This window comes from Mastacembelus armatus, chromosome 11 (genome assembly GCF_900324485.2).
Source record: "Mastacembelus armatus chromosome 11, fMasArm1.2, whole genome shotgun sequence".
Taxonomy (NCBI): domain Eukaryota; kingdom Metazoa; phylum Chordata; class Actinopteri; order Synbranchiformes; family Mastacembelidae; genus Mastacembelus; species Mastacembelus armatus.
In genome coordinates this window covers 8,228,492-8,242,291 of record NC_046643.1, presented here as the reverse complement: position 1 = coordinate 8,242,291, position 13,800 = coordinate 8,228,492, and the positions used below count along the sequence as shown (strand labels likewise).

General features: G+C 39.5%; 1 protein-coding gene across 6 annotated transcripts in view; it reads left to right on the top strand.

Moving 5' to 3' along the window:
- Positions 1-12,954, top strand: part of col16a1 (collagen, type XVI, alpha 1) — a 63,180-nt gene extending 50,226 nt beyond the window's left edge. For all 6 annotated transcript variants that reach the window (XM_026300503.2, XM_026300505.2, XM_026300502.2 and 3 more), the window contains 28 exons: positions 508-564; positions 730-849; positions 1,140-1,181; positions 1,281-1,355; positions 1,467-1,511; positions 2,153-2,197; positions 4,320-4,373; positions 4,466-4,519; positions 4,646-4,699; positions 4,771-4,815; positions 4,919-4,972; positions 5,071-5,106; positions 5,190-5,252; positions 5,336-5,407; positions 5,512-5,565; positions 5,708-5,752; positions 6,977-7,021; positions 7,221-7,274; positions 7,387-7,440; positions 7,532-7,582; positions 7,887-7,976; positions 8,102-8,137; positions 8,252-8,296; positions 9,286-9,480; positions 9,717-9,780; positions 9,960-10,136; positions 10,212-10,289; positions 11,270-12,954. In XM_026300503.2, coding sequence (XP_026156288.1) covers positions 508-564; positions 730-849; positions 1,140-1,181; positions 1,281-1,355; positions 1,467-1,511; positions 2,153-2,197; positions 4,320-4,373; positions 4,466-4,519; positions 4,646-4,699; positions 4,771-4,815; positions 4,919-4,972; positions 5,071-5,106; positions 5,190-5,252; positions 5,336-5,407; positions 5,512-5,565; positions 5,708-5,752; positions 6,977-7,021; positions 7,221-7,274; positions 7,387-7,440; positions 7,532-7,582; positions 7,887-7,976; positions 8,102-8,137; positions 8,252-8,296; positions 9,286-9,480; positions 9,717-9,780; positions 9,960-10,136; positions 10,212-10,289; positions 11,270-11,463 — 1,998 coding nt within the window. In that variant the 3' untranslated portion in view covers positions 11,464-12,954. The remainder of the gene's footprint in view (positions 1-507; positions 565-729; positions 850-1,139; positions 1,182-1,280; positions 1,356-1,466; positions 1,512-2,152; positions 2,198-4,319; positions 4,374-4,465; positions 4,520-4,645; positions 4,700-4,770; positions 4,816-4,918; positions 4,973-5,070; positions 5,107-5,189; positions 5,253-5,335; positions 5,408-5,511; positions 5,566-5,707; positions 5,753-6,976; positions 7,022-7,220; positions 7,275-7,386; positions 7,441-7,531; positions 7,583-7,886; positions 7,977-8,101; positions 8,138-8,251; positions 8,297-9,285; positions 9,481-9,716; positions 9,781-9,959; positions 10,137-10,211; positions 10,290-11,269) is intronic.
- The last annotated feature ends 846 nt before the right edge of the window (positions 12,955-13,800 follow it).

Genomic DNA, 13,800 nt, shown 5'->3' with positions numbered 1-13,800 from the left:
AAGTGACACACTCAGCAAACTAAAACAAAAATTGATGCAAAAAACATCAACATTGATTACCATTGAATGACATGGAGCCGAAAAAGGCAAAATTAAACTTAAAATATAGTTAGCTGGGAAAATACATTCAGAGGACTTCTCCCACGTTTGATTTTTCAAACATGAGCATAACTAATAACTTAAATAATGGCTGCATTCCATTTGGGTATGTCAGTGCTTCGGCAATGCTACTGTGCAATCTGTCTTGCTGGCACACCTAAATAGAAAAGAGCTATCAGTGTCTTGAGCACTGTGCTTGAACTGTGTTCAGCGAAGACAATTAGGAAACTTTGTTTTGGTTTGTTGAATGTGAAACAAAAGAGCTGCTTTTGATCATTTGAGTTTGACTAAATTATTATTTTTGACACTATAAATTTCTTGAAATGATATTATCTGGCTTATATGATGATTATTATTATTATTATTATTTTATTTATTTTTTATTTATTTCTTTGCCCCATTTTGTAGATCCCAACTGGACCACACCTCCACCTCCCTCAAGACTCCGCAGGAGGAAATCCTGAAGTAAGTTCCATGAGTAAGAAGATACATTTTGGGGATTTTAATTTTTAATTAATTTTTTAAAATCATTGGCTTTCCATGTTCTTGATTTAACAGTTTTGACGATAAAAACTCTTTAGTCTTTTTGTATATGAATGTTTGTTTGAATATGTGTGTTCTGTGACACAGGAGCCCTGTGAAGAGGGCTGTTCCCTAGGATTGCCAGGGGTACCAGGCACGGTTGGTGCCAAGGGTGAAAAAGGAGATCAGGGCAAGCCTGGTGTTACCCTCTTGGACAGCTGTGACAGGGTCAGAGTCAGAGGGAGTTTCTTGTCAAAACATTTTCACCATCACTACATGATTCCCTAAATTCACAATTATATGAAATGTATCTATGATAGAGTCACTGTGTTTGTTGTTCTGCTTGGATGAATGCAAAAGTTACATTTATATTATAATATAAGGAACTGAGATATTATATTTGTTCATTTTGAATTGTATTTGATTTTGCATGGTTTGATATGAGTAGTTACTCTGACACAATGTAGTGCTGGCAGTGAGGCATTACTCTGATGACTTACTCTCTTAATAACTTGCAGTGTTTGGAGAGACTGCAGAGAGAGCAGGCGACAGAAGCAGTGGTCAGCTGAGATCATTGTCATATTCTGCAGACATCCACACATACGCACATACATCCATGTCACAGAAAATGGCACTTATTTTATTTCTTGCCCTCATAGGCAACTGACCGATCCTGCACAGGAGCCCCTGGAGTTCCAGGTATGCCTGGATTACCAGGACTAAAAGGAGAGCAAGTGAGTGTCTGTTTTCTCAAGCATATACTGTCAGTTTGATAGGAGTGAACATATGTTTGCCTTTCTTTAAGTATGCAGACGCCATGATCAAGTTTTGCTTCTTTGCTGCAGGGTATACCAGGAGAGAGAGGCCAATCTGGAATACCAGGGATCATAGTAAGACATTATCCAAACTTGAATATTCAGCAACCTATCTCCTTTTTGCTTAACCATAGTTTACAGCTTAATTTAAACTCCCATGATGCTTATTTACCATGGTTTAATTGAAAAGACATAATTTCTTGTGAACTTGAGCATTGTGATGGTGGACTCTACTCTGACGTTCTCATATCTTGTGTGGATGTGCACACAGTAATCATTTGCAGAGTTTAAACAAAGTTTTTCCAACTTATTTTACCTCTTTGAAAAGTCTGTTCTCAATGAACAGTGTCTTCAAACTGTAGTGCACTGTAGTTACTGCCTTGGCCTTGATTATTTTAAGATTTTAGGACAGCACCACTGGGTTTCTGCTTCTAAAAGCTTTAGATTTGATGTGAATTGAGAGGAGCTTGAGCTTGTCACTTTTCATGAGTTCACAGAGCCCCCTAATGGTGTTTGCAAATATGTTGCACAGTGTGGCCCCAAACTCTGACCTCTTGCATAATGATTCATGAGCACATTTAAAACCTTATTGATGCCTAGTGCACCATTCCCTTAAAAATACGAAAGCTGAAACCTGCTTTAGCCAGAAGTGTAAATATAACAGTTTATCTTGTCTTTGCTGTTGTAATAAGTGTTTCACTGTTCTCCGTCCACAGGGGCCCCCTGGTTTTCCGGGTCCTCAGGGCTCATCTGGTTTACCTGTAAGTTTTGTTGATCTTTATGTTGACTTTCTTTTTCTTTTTTGCTTTCATTATCTTTTGATCAGTGATACACTGAGATCCTTTACTTAAGTACGATTTGAATACCTTAGTACAAAGAAATTCTTTCTTTAAAGTCTTAATTAAGTAAATGTACAAATGTACTTTGAGAGAAGTAAAACGACTGCAGCTAATAAACTGATACGTATTGTTTTGATACACTATTTGTTCTTGGTAATATGGATGCATTTTACTGTTGTAATATGAATTGACATGGAGCTAGTACTTTATGTACTGTCAGAGTTTGGTGTAATAGGTCTCAATCTGGGTGTCTAGGATAGATACTGTAGATCTGGGAGGATGTAAGATTACTCATTGTGTAGGGAATAAGAATAAAACAAAGGTCTGCTACACCAGTTTATTTTTCCAACTATAATCTTTACTTCTCTTCAAAATACTAAATAATTTGACCTCTTTGGGTTGTAAATGGTAATTTAAATGAGAAGAAAATGTGTCTGTGGTAATTGCAAACAACTCTTGCACATTTGAAACACAACAAGAGGCCTCATCACTGCTTTTGTCTAAGGGTTCTCAAGTGAAAAAAAAAAAAGCTTTGAAACTACTGTTTTTATTTTGACAAGTATTTATTTTAATGTGGGTTTTAATGTAATGTTTTGTGTGTCTGTAAAGACGCATTAAATGGAAATAGTACAGTGCAAGCACCTCCACACCTCAGCCTTTGTTATCTAAATCTCATCTGTACCTCCTTTTCTTCCAGGGTTTTTTCTCAAATTCCGATCATCCCAGTTTCAAATCAGGCCGCCCTTCATTATTCCATATTTGCCATTTCTCTATCGTCCCAGCCTCTCTCTGTGACTCTTTAATGAAAGTTATTTCAGATGAGGAAACAATTTGGCTGTCTCTTTCTCCAGTTGTTCAATTATTCCCCCCTCTAAATGATGGAGAGCCTGGCTGCTGTGCAGACAGTGAGCTCTCCCTCTTTTCCTCTTCATACCGTTTTATTGTTTTAGGAGAATAGATGCTAAATGGATGAGCCACGTGAGCGCAGCATGGAATCCATTTGCAGCATAGGAGCACTTTTATAGCAGGTGCTGGTTTCTGCTGCGTGCAGCACTGTGTCAGTTTGTACTGTTCATGAGGGAGAGAAGTGTGACCCTGCTGCTCAATATATTATTTATATTCAGTTTTGAGGAAGTTAACCACAATGATCAGCTTCTAATTACTTTCTCCTCAGTATGATCAATTAGTAATTACCATCTCTAAATTACAACCCTCAGTAAGCGCTCGCTGATGAAAGCAATAATACTACTAAATCTCACATCTCTTGATGGTGATATTCTTACCACTTCTGTTCAGTTTTACATGTTTGTGCTAAAGGAATAATTTATATAGAGAGAGCAAAACAACTATTTTTTAACAGCTCCATCTATTTCAAAATCATAATACTAATCAGAGTATCTCCAGTTCCCTCTGACATACTTTTATTGTCTCATTTTTTAAAGAACTTTTTTGTCTCATCTGTCTGCCACTTGCAGCAACTGTTGCTAGGCGACTGATCACATTCACACATGCATATTACTATTTACATAAAAACTGATTCAATATTCAATGAATAGACTATGAAATATATGTTTGCAGTTCAAACTGTATGCATAACCGCAATAAAGTCAGTATTTTGTTGCTTGGTAACACATTGCACTGTGCTGATCATTTGACTTGTTTTTAGTTTTTTGATGAACAAGGGGAGATAAATTCCTAAATGCAGCTGTGGCTTTGCTAAGGTTGAGTTCTGAATGTTCAGAATAAGAGAGGAAGAGATAAAGAATGGAGAGGTAACATTGGAAGATGAGCATCGTGTGTGTGGGGAAGAAAATGTAAGAGGCTTCTGGGGATCACGATGACGGAGCTAAACTGTCATCCTGAAACCTCGTACAGGTGAAGAGCAGAGGACAAAATCAAATATAAGCACTCCCAAACAAAAGTTAGCTGCTTCAGCTCTTTGAGGGTAACTTGCCATGTTCTTGGTTCCTTTCTACTACGGGAGTCTCTCTTCCTGACATACATAAACCATTTTCTAATCATCCCTCACTCCTGTCATCGTCAGGGTCAGCAGGGTGAGCGGGGGCCACCTGGCCTCCCAGGACTGAAAGGCGAGCAGGTCAGTATCTGTCAATAAAGTTTGCAGAAATCATAACATTTAGAAAAATAATTGGTTTCCCAGGTTGGCTGATTCTTTGGTTTTTACCTCAGGGCCCTCCGGGGACACCAGGCTATCCAGGAACCATGGGACCGCCTGGGCTGCCTGTAAGTTACTCTCTATGGCTTAGTATAAAGGAGCTATGAAACTGTCAACAATATCACAGTTTTCATGGATGGATAGGTGCATCGATATGTGAGCTGACATTGATTCATTGTCTCTTTCTTTCTAAGGGACTGAAAGGTGAACGTGGGAGCCCAGGAGGCAGTGGTCAGAAAGGAGAATCAGTAAGCTACTATTCCAGCACAACATAGCTAGGGTTTTATACTACTTGCTAACATTTCCTTCTCTTCTGCAGGGTCCTCCAGGTAACCCTGGGTATCAAGGCCAGGCTGGTGCACCGGTCTGTGTCATCATAAGTTCTTCACAGTAATATGCAGCTTTTTCATATATGATTACAAATTTTTAAAAGCTGCTTCATAATTTGAGCCACTCTGTGTCTGCAGGGCATTAAAGGAGACACAGGACCAGCAGGGGCTGCTGGTGCCAAAGGGGATGCGGTATGTTTGACATGTGTTGTACCTACACATCATCAAAAATATGATATTAAAAAATATCTATACATACTACTGTATATATGAACTTCTTTTACTTCAAGGGTTTCCAAGGACAACCAGGTTTCCCAGGACCACCGGTATGTAAATGCTCTACCCCTGCTTCAAGCTGCATTCCTTGAATCTGTGCAGGGACTTTGTATATTACTGTGTGTATTTTTAGGGGCCACCAGGTCCCCCTGGCAAAAGTGGAAGGGAAGGGCTCTCTGGACTCAAAGGTGAAAAAGTGAGTACAACTCGAGCTGATCTGGATTTTCTTTGTATCCACAATGATTACTTACTGCACCTAAAAGAAATCCATCTTTGAAGGGCAATGATGGTGCTCAAGGCTCTCAAGGACCAACTGGACCTCCAGGTTCACCAGGATCTCCAGGACTGATGGTACATAAATTTTATATAATATATTTCAACCATGTCAACATATGTGCAAAGTGTATACTAGTATATACTAGTCCTTACCTGCACTGTTGTTTTTTCTTTGAAAGGGTCCCCCTGGTATTGAAGGAATGGATGGGAAAGATGGTAAACCAGGGCTGCGGGTGAGTCACACATATGCACCACACTGGCTGTTTGACCACGCACATGCAGAATATCCAAACTCGTAATGTAGTTTAACTATAGTTACTATAGTTGAACAAATGCATGGTGACCTTTGACTCTGACTATGTTTTTTGTTGTCAGGGAGAGATGGGGCCTCCAGGCCCAGCAGGACCAAGAGGACTTCCAGTGAGTACAACCTAACTCTGATTTAATACTCCAATGCAAAAAGCAACTATAAAAAAGTTAATAGAAATATATTGTATATACAACAAACATGCCATCTCTATACATTTGATGCTGTTTTTTTTAATTCTATTTCCATGAAATGTTCTACATACATTCATGTTCCCCATGGACTTTTCCTCTAGTGTCTCCAACATGCTTTCACTTTGAAGTGAAGTATCTCGACACCAGCTTGGTGGATTTGCACACAGTTTTGAGCCCATATCCATGGTCCCCCTGGTGATCCTCTGTCCTGTGTATAACTTACTCCTTAGTTAGCACTATCACCAGGTCACATTTTTTGTTTGTCCAAGACTTTTTTTTTGTAGCCAGATACCTGCAAAACATTTTCATCATACAGAGCTGTATTTTTTATTGATAATTGATTGATTGATTTTTGGATAATTAAACAGAAATTACTTTATTAAACTCTACATACAACCTCACAGTCACATGCATGTCAGAGTTTTAGTCTAGTTAAAATATGAAATCCTTTAGACATGAATGTAAATGTTCATCAGAGCTTATAGACATTGCATTAGAATTACATTTCCATGGCTCACCTTCAGATTCACAAACAGCAAACTAGTATGCAAATAAGCCTGCATGACGAAACCTTTGTCACTGAAGTCCCATCTAACGTCTTTATAGAGAAATGTTTTGACAGAGATGGGTGACTTGTTTTTGCTTGATATTTACCTGGCATTTTGGATTTAAATGAATGCATAAGAGTCAGGTGTGATGATCTTAATTCTTGCCTTTGCTTAGTTTTGCCAGCAAAATCGTATGCAAATTAGCAAAGACTGATATTTCACTCACCTCAGCCATGTTGGCACACCACATTAGCATGTGCAATCACTGCTGAGTCTTGTTAACATTGTAGATGTCAGTTGTGATGTGACCCCATTTGAAACTTCTAAGCTTCCCATCTTCCTTTTAGATCTTTTTAACTTTCTGTCTGGTATATCAGCACGACGGTGACTCACACACGGTGAAGAAGAAAGTGGCACCCTCTTTCCATCCCTTTCTTTTTTTATTTCTCCCTTTTGCTCTCTGTATCTCAGTTTGTGTTCCATCCAGGAGCAGGTGTTCAGGATTTCAAAGACACGTCTGCCTGTTTTTTGGCAGCCTCGACTGTGTGAATTTTGATACTGTACCAATTCTATTCTCTTTGATGTCACTCCTCAGGGATTCAAAGGGAAAACTGGGCATGTTGGCTTCCCTGGACAGAAGGTTAGCTGGCCATTCATTGCTTTACCACCGCATTATTTCTGCATACGTACAGTTGCTGTATATTTAATCAAGCTAATAATTTTACCATGACCTAAGCGTGGCCTTTATCACTGTTGTTTTGAATGCCCACTAGGAGAGGAGCGATACACTTCCCTAATGCCTTCTTTAATACGGTTTCATTACTTTCTCATCCATCCAGGGTGATGCTGGACCTTCAGGTCCGCCTGGACCACCAGGCAGAGCAGGACATGAGGTAAGTATTTTTTTTACTTTCTTTCAGTACTCTAAGTCACTAATATATGTAAACTAGCCCAAAGCAAGAGTCGGTGTTAACCTATCTAACAGTCATTTTGTGACCTTTCAAGGGTGATCCTGGTACCCCAGGAACTCAGGGACGGCCTGGACCCCCAGGCCACATTGTAAGTTTACTGCCTATTTAACTTATGCATGGAAGTTCCTTTGGAATTGTAGCATGTTAGTTTGTTAAAGTGTCTTTACCTTTGCTGTCAGGGTCCTACAGGGCCAGCTGGACCACCAGGACCTCCTGGTTCGTCAGGAGTGGTAAGAGAGAACATGTATTTTTCAGTAGCCAAAAAAGTCAGAGAACCATAAACAAGACAATACAGACATAAATTATGATTACAGTGATCACACACATACTGAAAAATAAACTAGATGACCACAGATAAAAAATGGTCTCTTAAGTTAATGATTCACAAGTAAAAATTAATTTGTGGTGTATATTGTTGGTGTATGTGTGAGAGAAAAGGTGTAACAAGACACAGCTGAAATTCTGTCCAGTTGCCAAAAGTGCAATCAACTGTAGAGAATGTAAATTTGCCATTATATCTCTCCCACTTTCCAGGGTATACAGGGAGATAAAGGCCAGGCTGGTGAGAGAGGACTCCCCGGAATGGTTGGACCCCCAGGACCACCTGGACACCCAGGATCTATAGTTAGTACCTCTCAGCATGTGTTTACAAATTTGTCCCTCCAAACAAAGTTAATTAAATATTATTCAAGCTGTTAGCATGCCACTATTTCTCACTTCTCCCTCCTGCTTTAACTTTTCTGTTTTAGGGAGAGCCGGGCAGTGATGGCACTCCTGGTAAAGATGTGAGTAATGTCTGGGAGTGATGTTCGTCCACATCATAGTAGAATAGAGAGAGACTGATGTAGTGATGTGTATGTTTCATTCTTTGACGAATATTTCTTTGTATGTTTTGACAGGGAGCAGCAGGCTTACCAGGGGATGGTGGGCAACCAGGTCAGAAGGTAAGAGCTTGACTCAGTATGTTAGTTTGTTGTGTGTTTGCCTGTCTGTGTCTGTGTCTGCGTGTGTGTGTGTGTGTGTGTGTGTGTGTTGATAGACCATCTAAATGCAGCTGGAAGCCCCTTTTCCTGTTTCTTTTTGCTCAGAGAGACTCAGCCTAATGTTTAACAATATGGTGCTGAACAGCCTTTCTCCCTCTATTTCTGCCTGCTCAGCAACCACACTTAACACAGTCATTAGTTCACCAACCCTCTGACCCTCACACCAACACCCTCATTCCCCCTTACCTCAATTTACCTCAGGATTTACCCCAAATTGGCAGATAGTTGCCTGCTAGTCCACCGTAGCCTGTTGGATCTCTCCTTAGACACAGGCTTTACAGTACTGTGAGTGGATACAGTGATAAAGTTATTCTTCTGCCTCTGGATAATGCTATTAAGCATGAGGGGAGATGCTAGATGAGGCTATTTGTCACACTGACAGGACGGCATTGTCAGGGTTTTAGCTGCACAGAAGAGGAAAAGAGAAGAGAAAGACAAGAACGGACTTCTCTATTCTTCTCCCACCTCTCTATTTCACGAGCTGCTTGTTTCTTGGTGACGGGTAAACATTAGGCGTCCATTATGGGCTCCTTTGTCCTCGATAAATCACTGTTGCTAATGCAGAAGGGCTGTTTCTTAAGTGTCTCTACACAACCTGAATGGTGGGCTCTGTTGTGTGAAAAGTGATATAGATGTACCCAAAATCTGTCCTAGTGGGCCTGCTGCTTTTCTGCAGTAGAGTTAAAAATAATCTCCTTGTGCATGTCAAAATTAGAAAAATTATTAAGCAGATAAATGCGGAAAAAATTGATGATATAATAGTTAATAATTTTCTTTGTGGCTGAGAGATGAGAAAATTAATACTTTGCTGTATATGATGAATTAATCTCATTTTATCTAATATCTTAGATAAAAGCAACATGATTCTTTTATGTGTGTCTGTCTTCCAGGGTGAGCCAGGGGCCGCAGGCCAAAGGGGTCCTCCAGGCGAGAGAGGTAGACCAGGGCCTCCTGGTGGTGGAGGATACCACTCTAAGGATGCACAGCCAATGATTGGTCCAGTTGGACCCAGAGGAGAAAGGGGAAGCCCAGGTTCAGCTGGCCCCCCTGGGCTCCCTGGAACCCCGGGGTCACCAGGAAATGATGTGAGAAAAGCTTTCATGGCACCATAGTAGCATGATTTATTTATTTATTTTATTTTAGACTTCACCTTTATTCAGCTCCAGGATCATGTCATATTAGCTTGGTTGTAAGAGGAGGTGATGACAGGAGGTGGCAGGAGGTGGCACAGCTCCATCTGCTCTTGAAATTAATTAATTTTCCAATTATCTGCCTTAATCAATGTTTTTTTTTTTCTTCTTTAATCTCTCTCCTGTCACAGGCTGTAGTCAATTATGATGAAATCAAAAACTTCATCCGCCAGCAGGTCATCAAGATCTTTGATGGTAGGGAACTGTGCTAATCGTGGAGATTATGTGGCTGTTTACTGTGTATAATGCCACAATTTCTGCAGCAGGGCAACATTTTCTTATCTGTCTTTCAAAGAAATATTGCATTTTTTTTCCCTCCACACCACGGCTCTTGTCACTGTGGAATGATTGTTTGTTACTATGTGTTTCTCCAGAGAGAATGGCCTACTACATGTCTCGCATGCAGATGCCAGTAGAAATGGTGGCATCTCCAGGTCGACCTGGGCCCCCAGGAAAGGATGGCGCTCCAGGTAATCCTGGATCCCCAGGTACACCTGGACACCCAGGACAGATCGGCAGACAGGGACGACCAGGATCCCCAGGTCCCCCAGGTGAGCAATGATAGCTATACCAGTGAGAAGCAGATTTTAAAGTGTCATGATATGAACATGTGTAATTATCTTTAGGACCACGAGGCCCAACGGGAGATAAAGGCGAGAAGGGTGTTGGAGAGATGGGAGATATTGGACCCCCAGGAGCACCAGGTATTTCACCCTGCTGGTCCACAGATCAGTAAAAATTGTTTAAGTGAAGCAACACCAGCCACTTTTTAAACTGAAACAGGCAAATATAATTTCAGTCATAGTAATTCCTCTGTCCCATTCTGTCATCTTATTCACAATGTTTTACACACACATACAAAGCTGCACCTGATGCTAAATCCTTGAGACTTGGCTACATAGTCCTACATGGATTATGCTAATTGCTTAATTAGTGACTGAAAGTGAAATGTGATGAAAGTAATTTTTCATCACATTTCAAATAGTCTGAAGTGAAATAACCAGGCTACTAACTAATCACCATTCAAGATCCATCATCATCACAAAGTTCAGATAGCATTTGCTACATTAGCAAGTAGTTTTTGTTTAAAAAGTAACCATACGCACATTAAACTATCAAATTAAGATGTCTGTAAAACATGACTTTCTGGAGCAGTGAATAGATGTCGCCTTGTGGTTTTATCTGCCTTCATCAAGTCGTGCAACCTGTTTCTCTACTGTCTGTGTGTTTCAGAGATAAATAAAACTACTTACAGGAGTGATATTACAGATGGTTTGAAAGTGAATTTTTAAAAGATTTTTTTTTTCTTTTTGATGAGAGTTACGAAGGTTGAAAACACTGTCAAATCTATACAGCAATTATAAAGGTACCAGCTGTTGTAGCTTTATATGAGAGCAAGTCTTTCTTTTTCTTCCTGTGAGCTGTTTGACTGGACCAGTCAATGGATCAATTAATACTATCATTTCTAACTAGCAACTTTTATCATGTTTATTGACAAAAATGTTTATGAGTTTAATAATTGACATATTCAGATAATAGAATAAGAGCTGTAACTTAAAATCATAGGTATTGACTTTCAAAATGTGTAACTCAACTTTTATCCTTGAAATTTATTGGTTCATCTTAGAGAATATTAGTTAGCGGCATGATTATTAGATTCCTTACATTTCCTTTCTTCTTTCAGGTGTCCCAGGCCCTCCAGGCTATGGTAAAATGGGTCCACCAGGCCCTGTTGGTCAGCAGGGGGTTCCTGGGATCCCAGGACCTGCTGGACAGCCTGGTTCAAAGGGAAATGATGGCCGTTGTAATCCTGCAGACTGTATGAGCCATCAAGTAGACTACAGCCCCAAGGGCCCACCTATGAAGGGGCCCTGGTAGAGGGTTAGAGGTAATGATGGAGAGGGGCAGGGGTGACTGAAGCAAAGAGACTATGGAGAAGACAGAAAGCCAAATACCAAGACCCAAAGTTTTTATATTTGATGAGCTAGTTTAGATTTACACATGCAGATTTCAAATACAGTTCTGAGCAAAAATCTACAGTTTCTTTCTGAGGTCCCTGCTGGAACTGAGGCATGGAAAGACACACCACCAGTATAATTTTATTGCATTGTTCTTTTCCCTATGTATGTCAGTTCTTTGCTATATTACTGCTACCTATTTTGGTCTTTTTTCCTCACTGTACTTTATTCAACCCAGGGGAGGTGACAAGAATTTGTATTCTCTATTCCTTGATTAATTCAGGCCTATTCTGTTTTCTTTTGTTTCTTTTTTTCATCTTCCTTTCCTAAATCTAATGGAAGAGAATACACATGATTATTGCAGCACTTTGCTTCTACCTCTCGTATCTTTGTTCTTGTCTCACAGAATCCCATTTCGAATGCATGCCATGCATTTCTAATATTCTGTCTCAGTATCTAAGTTGTGATACATATCTGAATTTGACTTGTAAGAGAATATCCCTAGAAATGTATTTCAGTTCTGGAGAAACAGATGTCAGAAACTTGCATTCATGCCCTTTTTGATGGATTGACTGTTTTGTATATATTTATTTTTATATATAGTGGCTTTTTGTATCTTCTCCAAGAATCTGATAAAAGGCATGGCTGGCCACTTACTTCTTACAGTTATACAACAGTAAAAATTGCCAAAGGGATATTTTTCTAAGGTCTATAAGCTTTCAAAATGGACTAATGTGTTCAGTAAAAGACAAATTATTTATGAAAGAAAATTGTGTTTACATGAGAAAGCATATTGGCTTTTGTAATTATGTTGCTAAAGTTCATTTCATGTCATTTAATTCCAGTTCTTTTGGAAATACAGCCATTTTGAAGCATCTCATCTCATGTTGTATTCCAAAGTAGCTGTAATGGCCATCTGTCTGCTTCACTAGGCACTTGTTTAAGAAAATATGAGCAATAATTGAGCCCATTCACCACAGGTACTGTAATACAACACACTGAGAACAGCCACCAAGCCCTCAAAACCAAATGTAAGGATAAAGAACATATTCTGAAAAGCATCACAACCAGCTTTTGTAGTGTTATTGCAGCTGTATTTTGAGGATGCTGTTGTTTTTATACTTATTTTCCATTTAAAACCTTTGCCATCGCTTAATACTTCCAGTTTATTTAGCAGTATAAACTATGGGCAATGTTCAGATTTTTTCTAGCCCACAGGAAATGTTAAAACTTAAAACTGAATTAAAATGCTTTTCAAACAGGCTGTATGTATTACGTCAACCTGTGTTGTATCAAATAATGTCAAATACTGTTGTTTGTCCATGGATGCAACATGAGACAATGGGCACGAACATGTAAAAGGTCCCCCACCCATGCTAACTCTCATGTATTGTACTTGTTTTGCATCTCTCATTGTCTCTTTGTAGTCATTGCACATCTTCTGGCAGTTGTACGTCATTCATTTAGTGTGTTTTTGTTGTTTTGTATTTCATTTGTAGTAATTTTGCATCTCTTTGTTTTAGCGTAAGGATGATACAGCGGCTCCATTCACTGGCAAGCCATTGACACTGGAGTGATTATAATAAGGCGTGTATAGAAAAGCGAGCGTATTGCAAAATGTTCTAAACAGGATCCTTTAGCCCAGCCTGACCCCGTCTGTAATCAACGGTACCATTTCAGTCAGAAGGGAATCATTTATTTAAATGGCCTGTTAGGGCCTTATATTCAGTGCCAGACAAAGAGGAGTGTGGTTTTATGACCACACAGTCGTTGTGCATTGCACTGAGCTTTCTCACAAGTCACAATTGTTTATACGCTGTTGGTATTGCTGAAAATTTTAAAGAGCACCATTTGTCAATCTCTTTGTGTTTATCAGGCTCTAAAGCAAATCAAGTGTTTCAGTCTGTGGGCTTTAGGAACTAATCGAATTCATTTATTACTATATAATAATGGTAACATTGAGAGTAATACTAGTTTGCAGAATATTCATTTACACCTGTTTCCAGGTTTTGTTCTTGTTCCTGCTATTAATATAATGCAGTGATTAGGAATTCCAGGGCACTCCAGAGATGTCCACACCATTATCTAGTCATGACTAGTAATGAAGAACTATTAATGAATGAAGATGATCTAGATATCTATCCCTGGCGTCTACTGGAATTCCTGCTATGTTGGTTATGAAGAGACTCTATTGTCATACTGGCATATGAGCCAATGAAAAACCAGCTGATCATGGTCTAACTGTCCGTACTGGTCA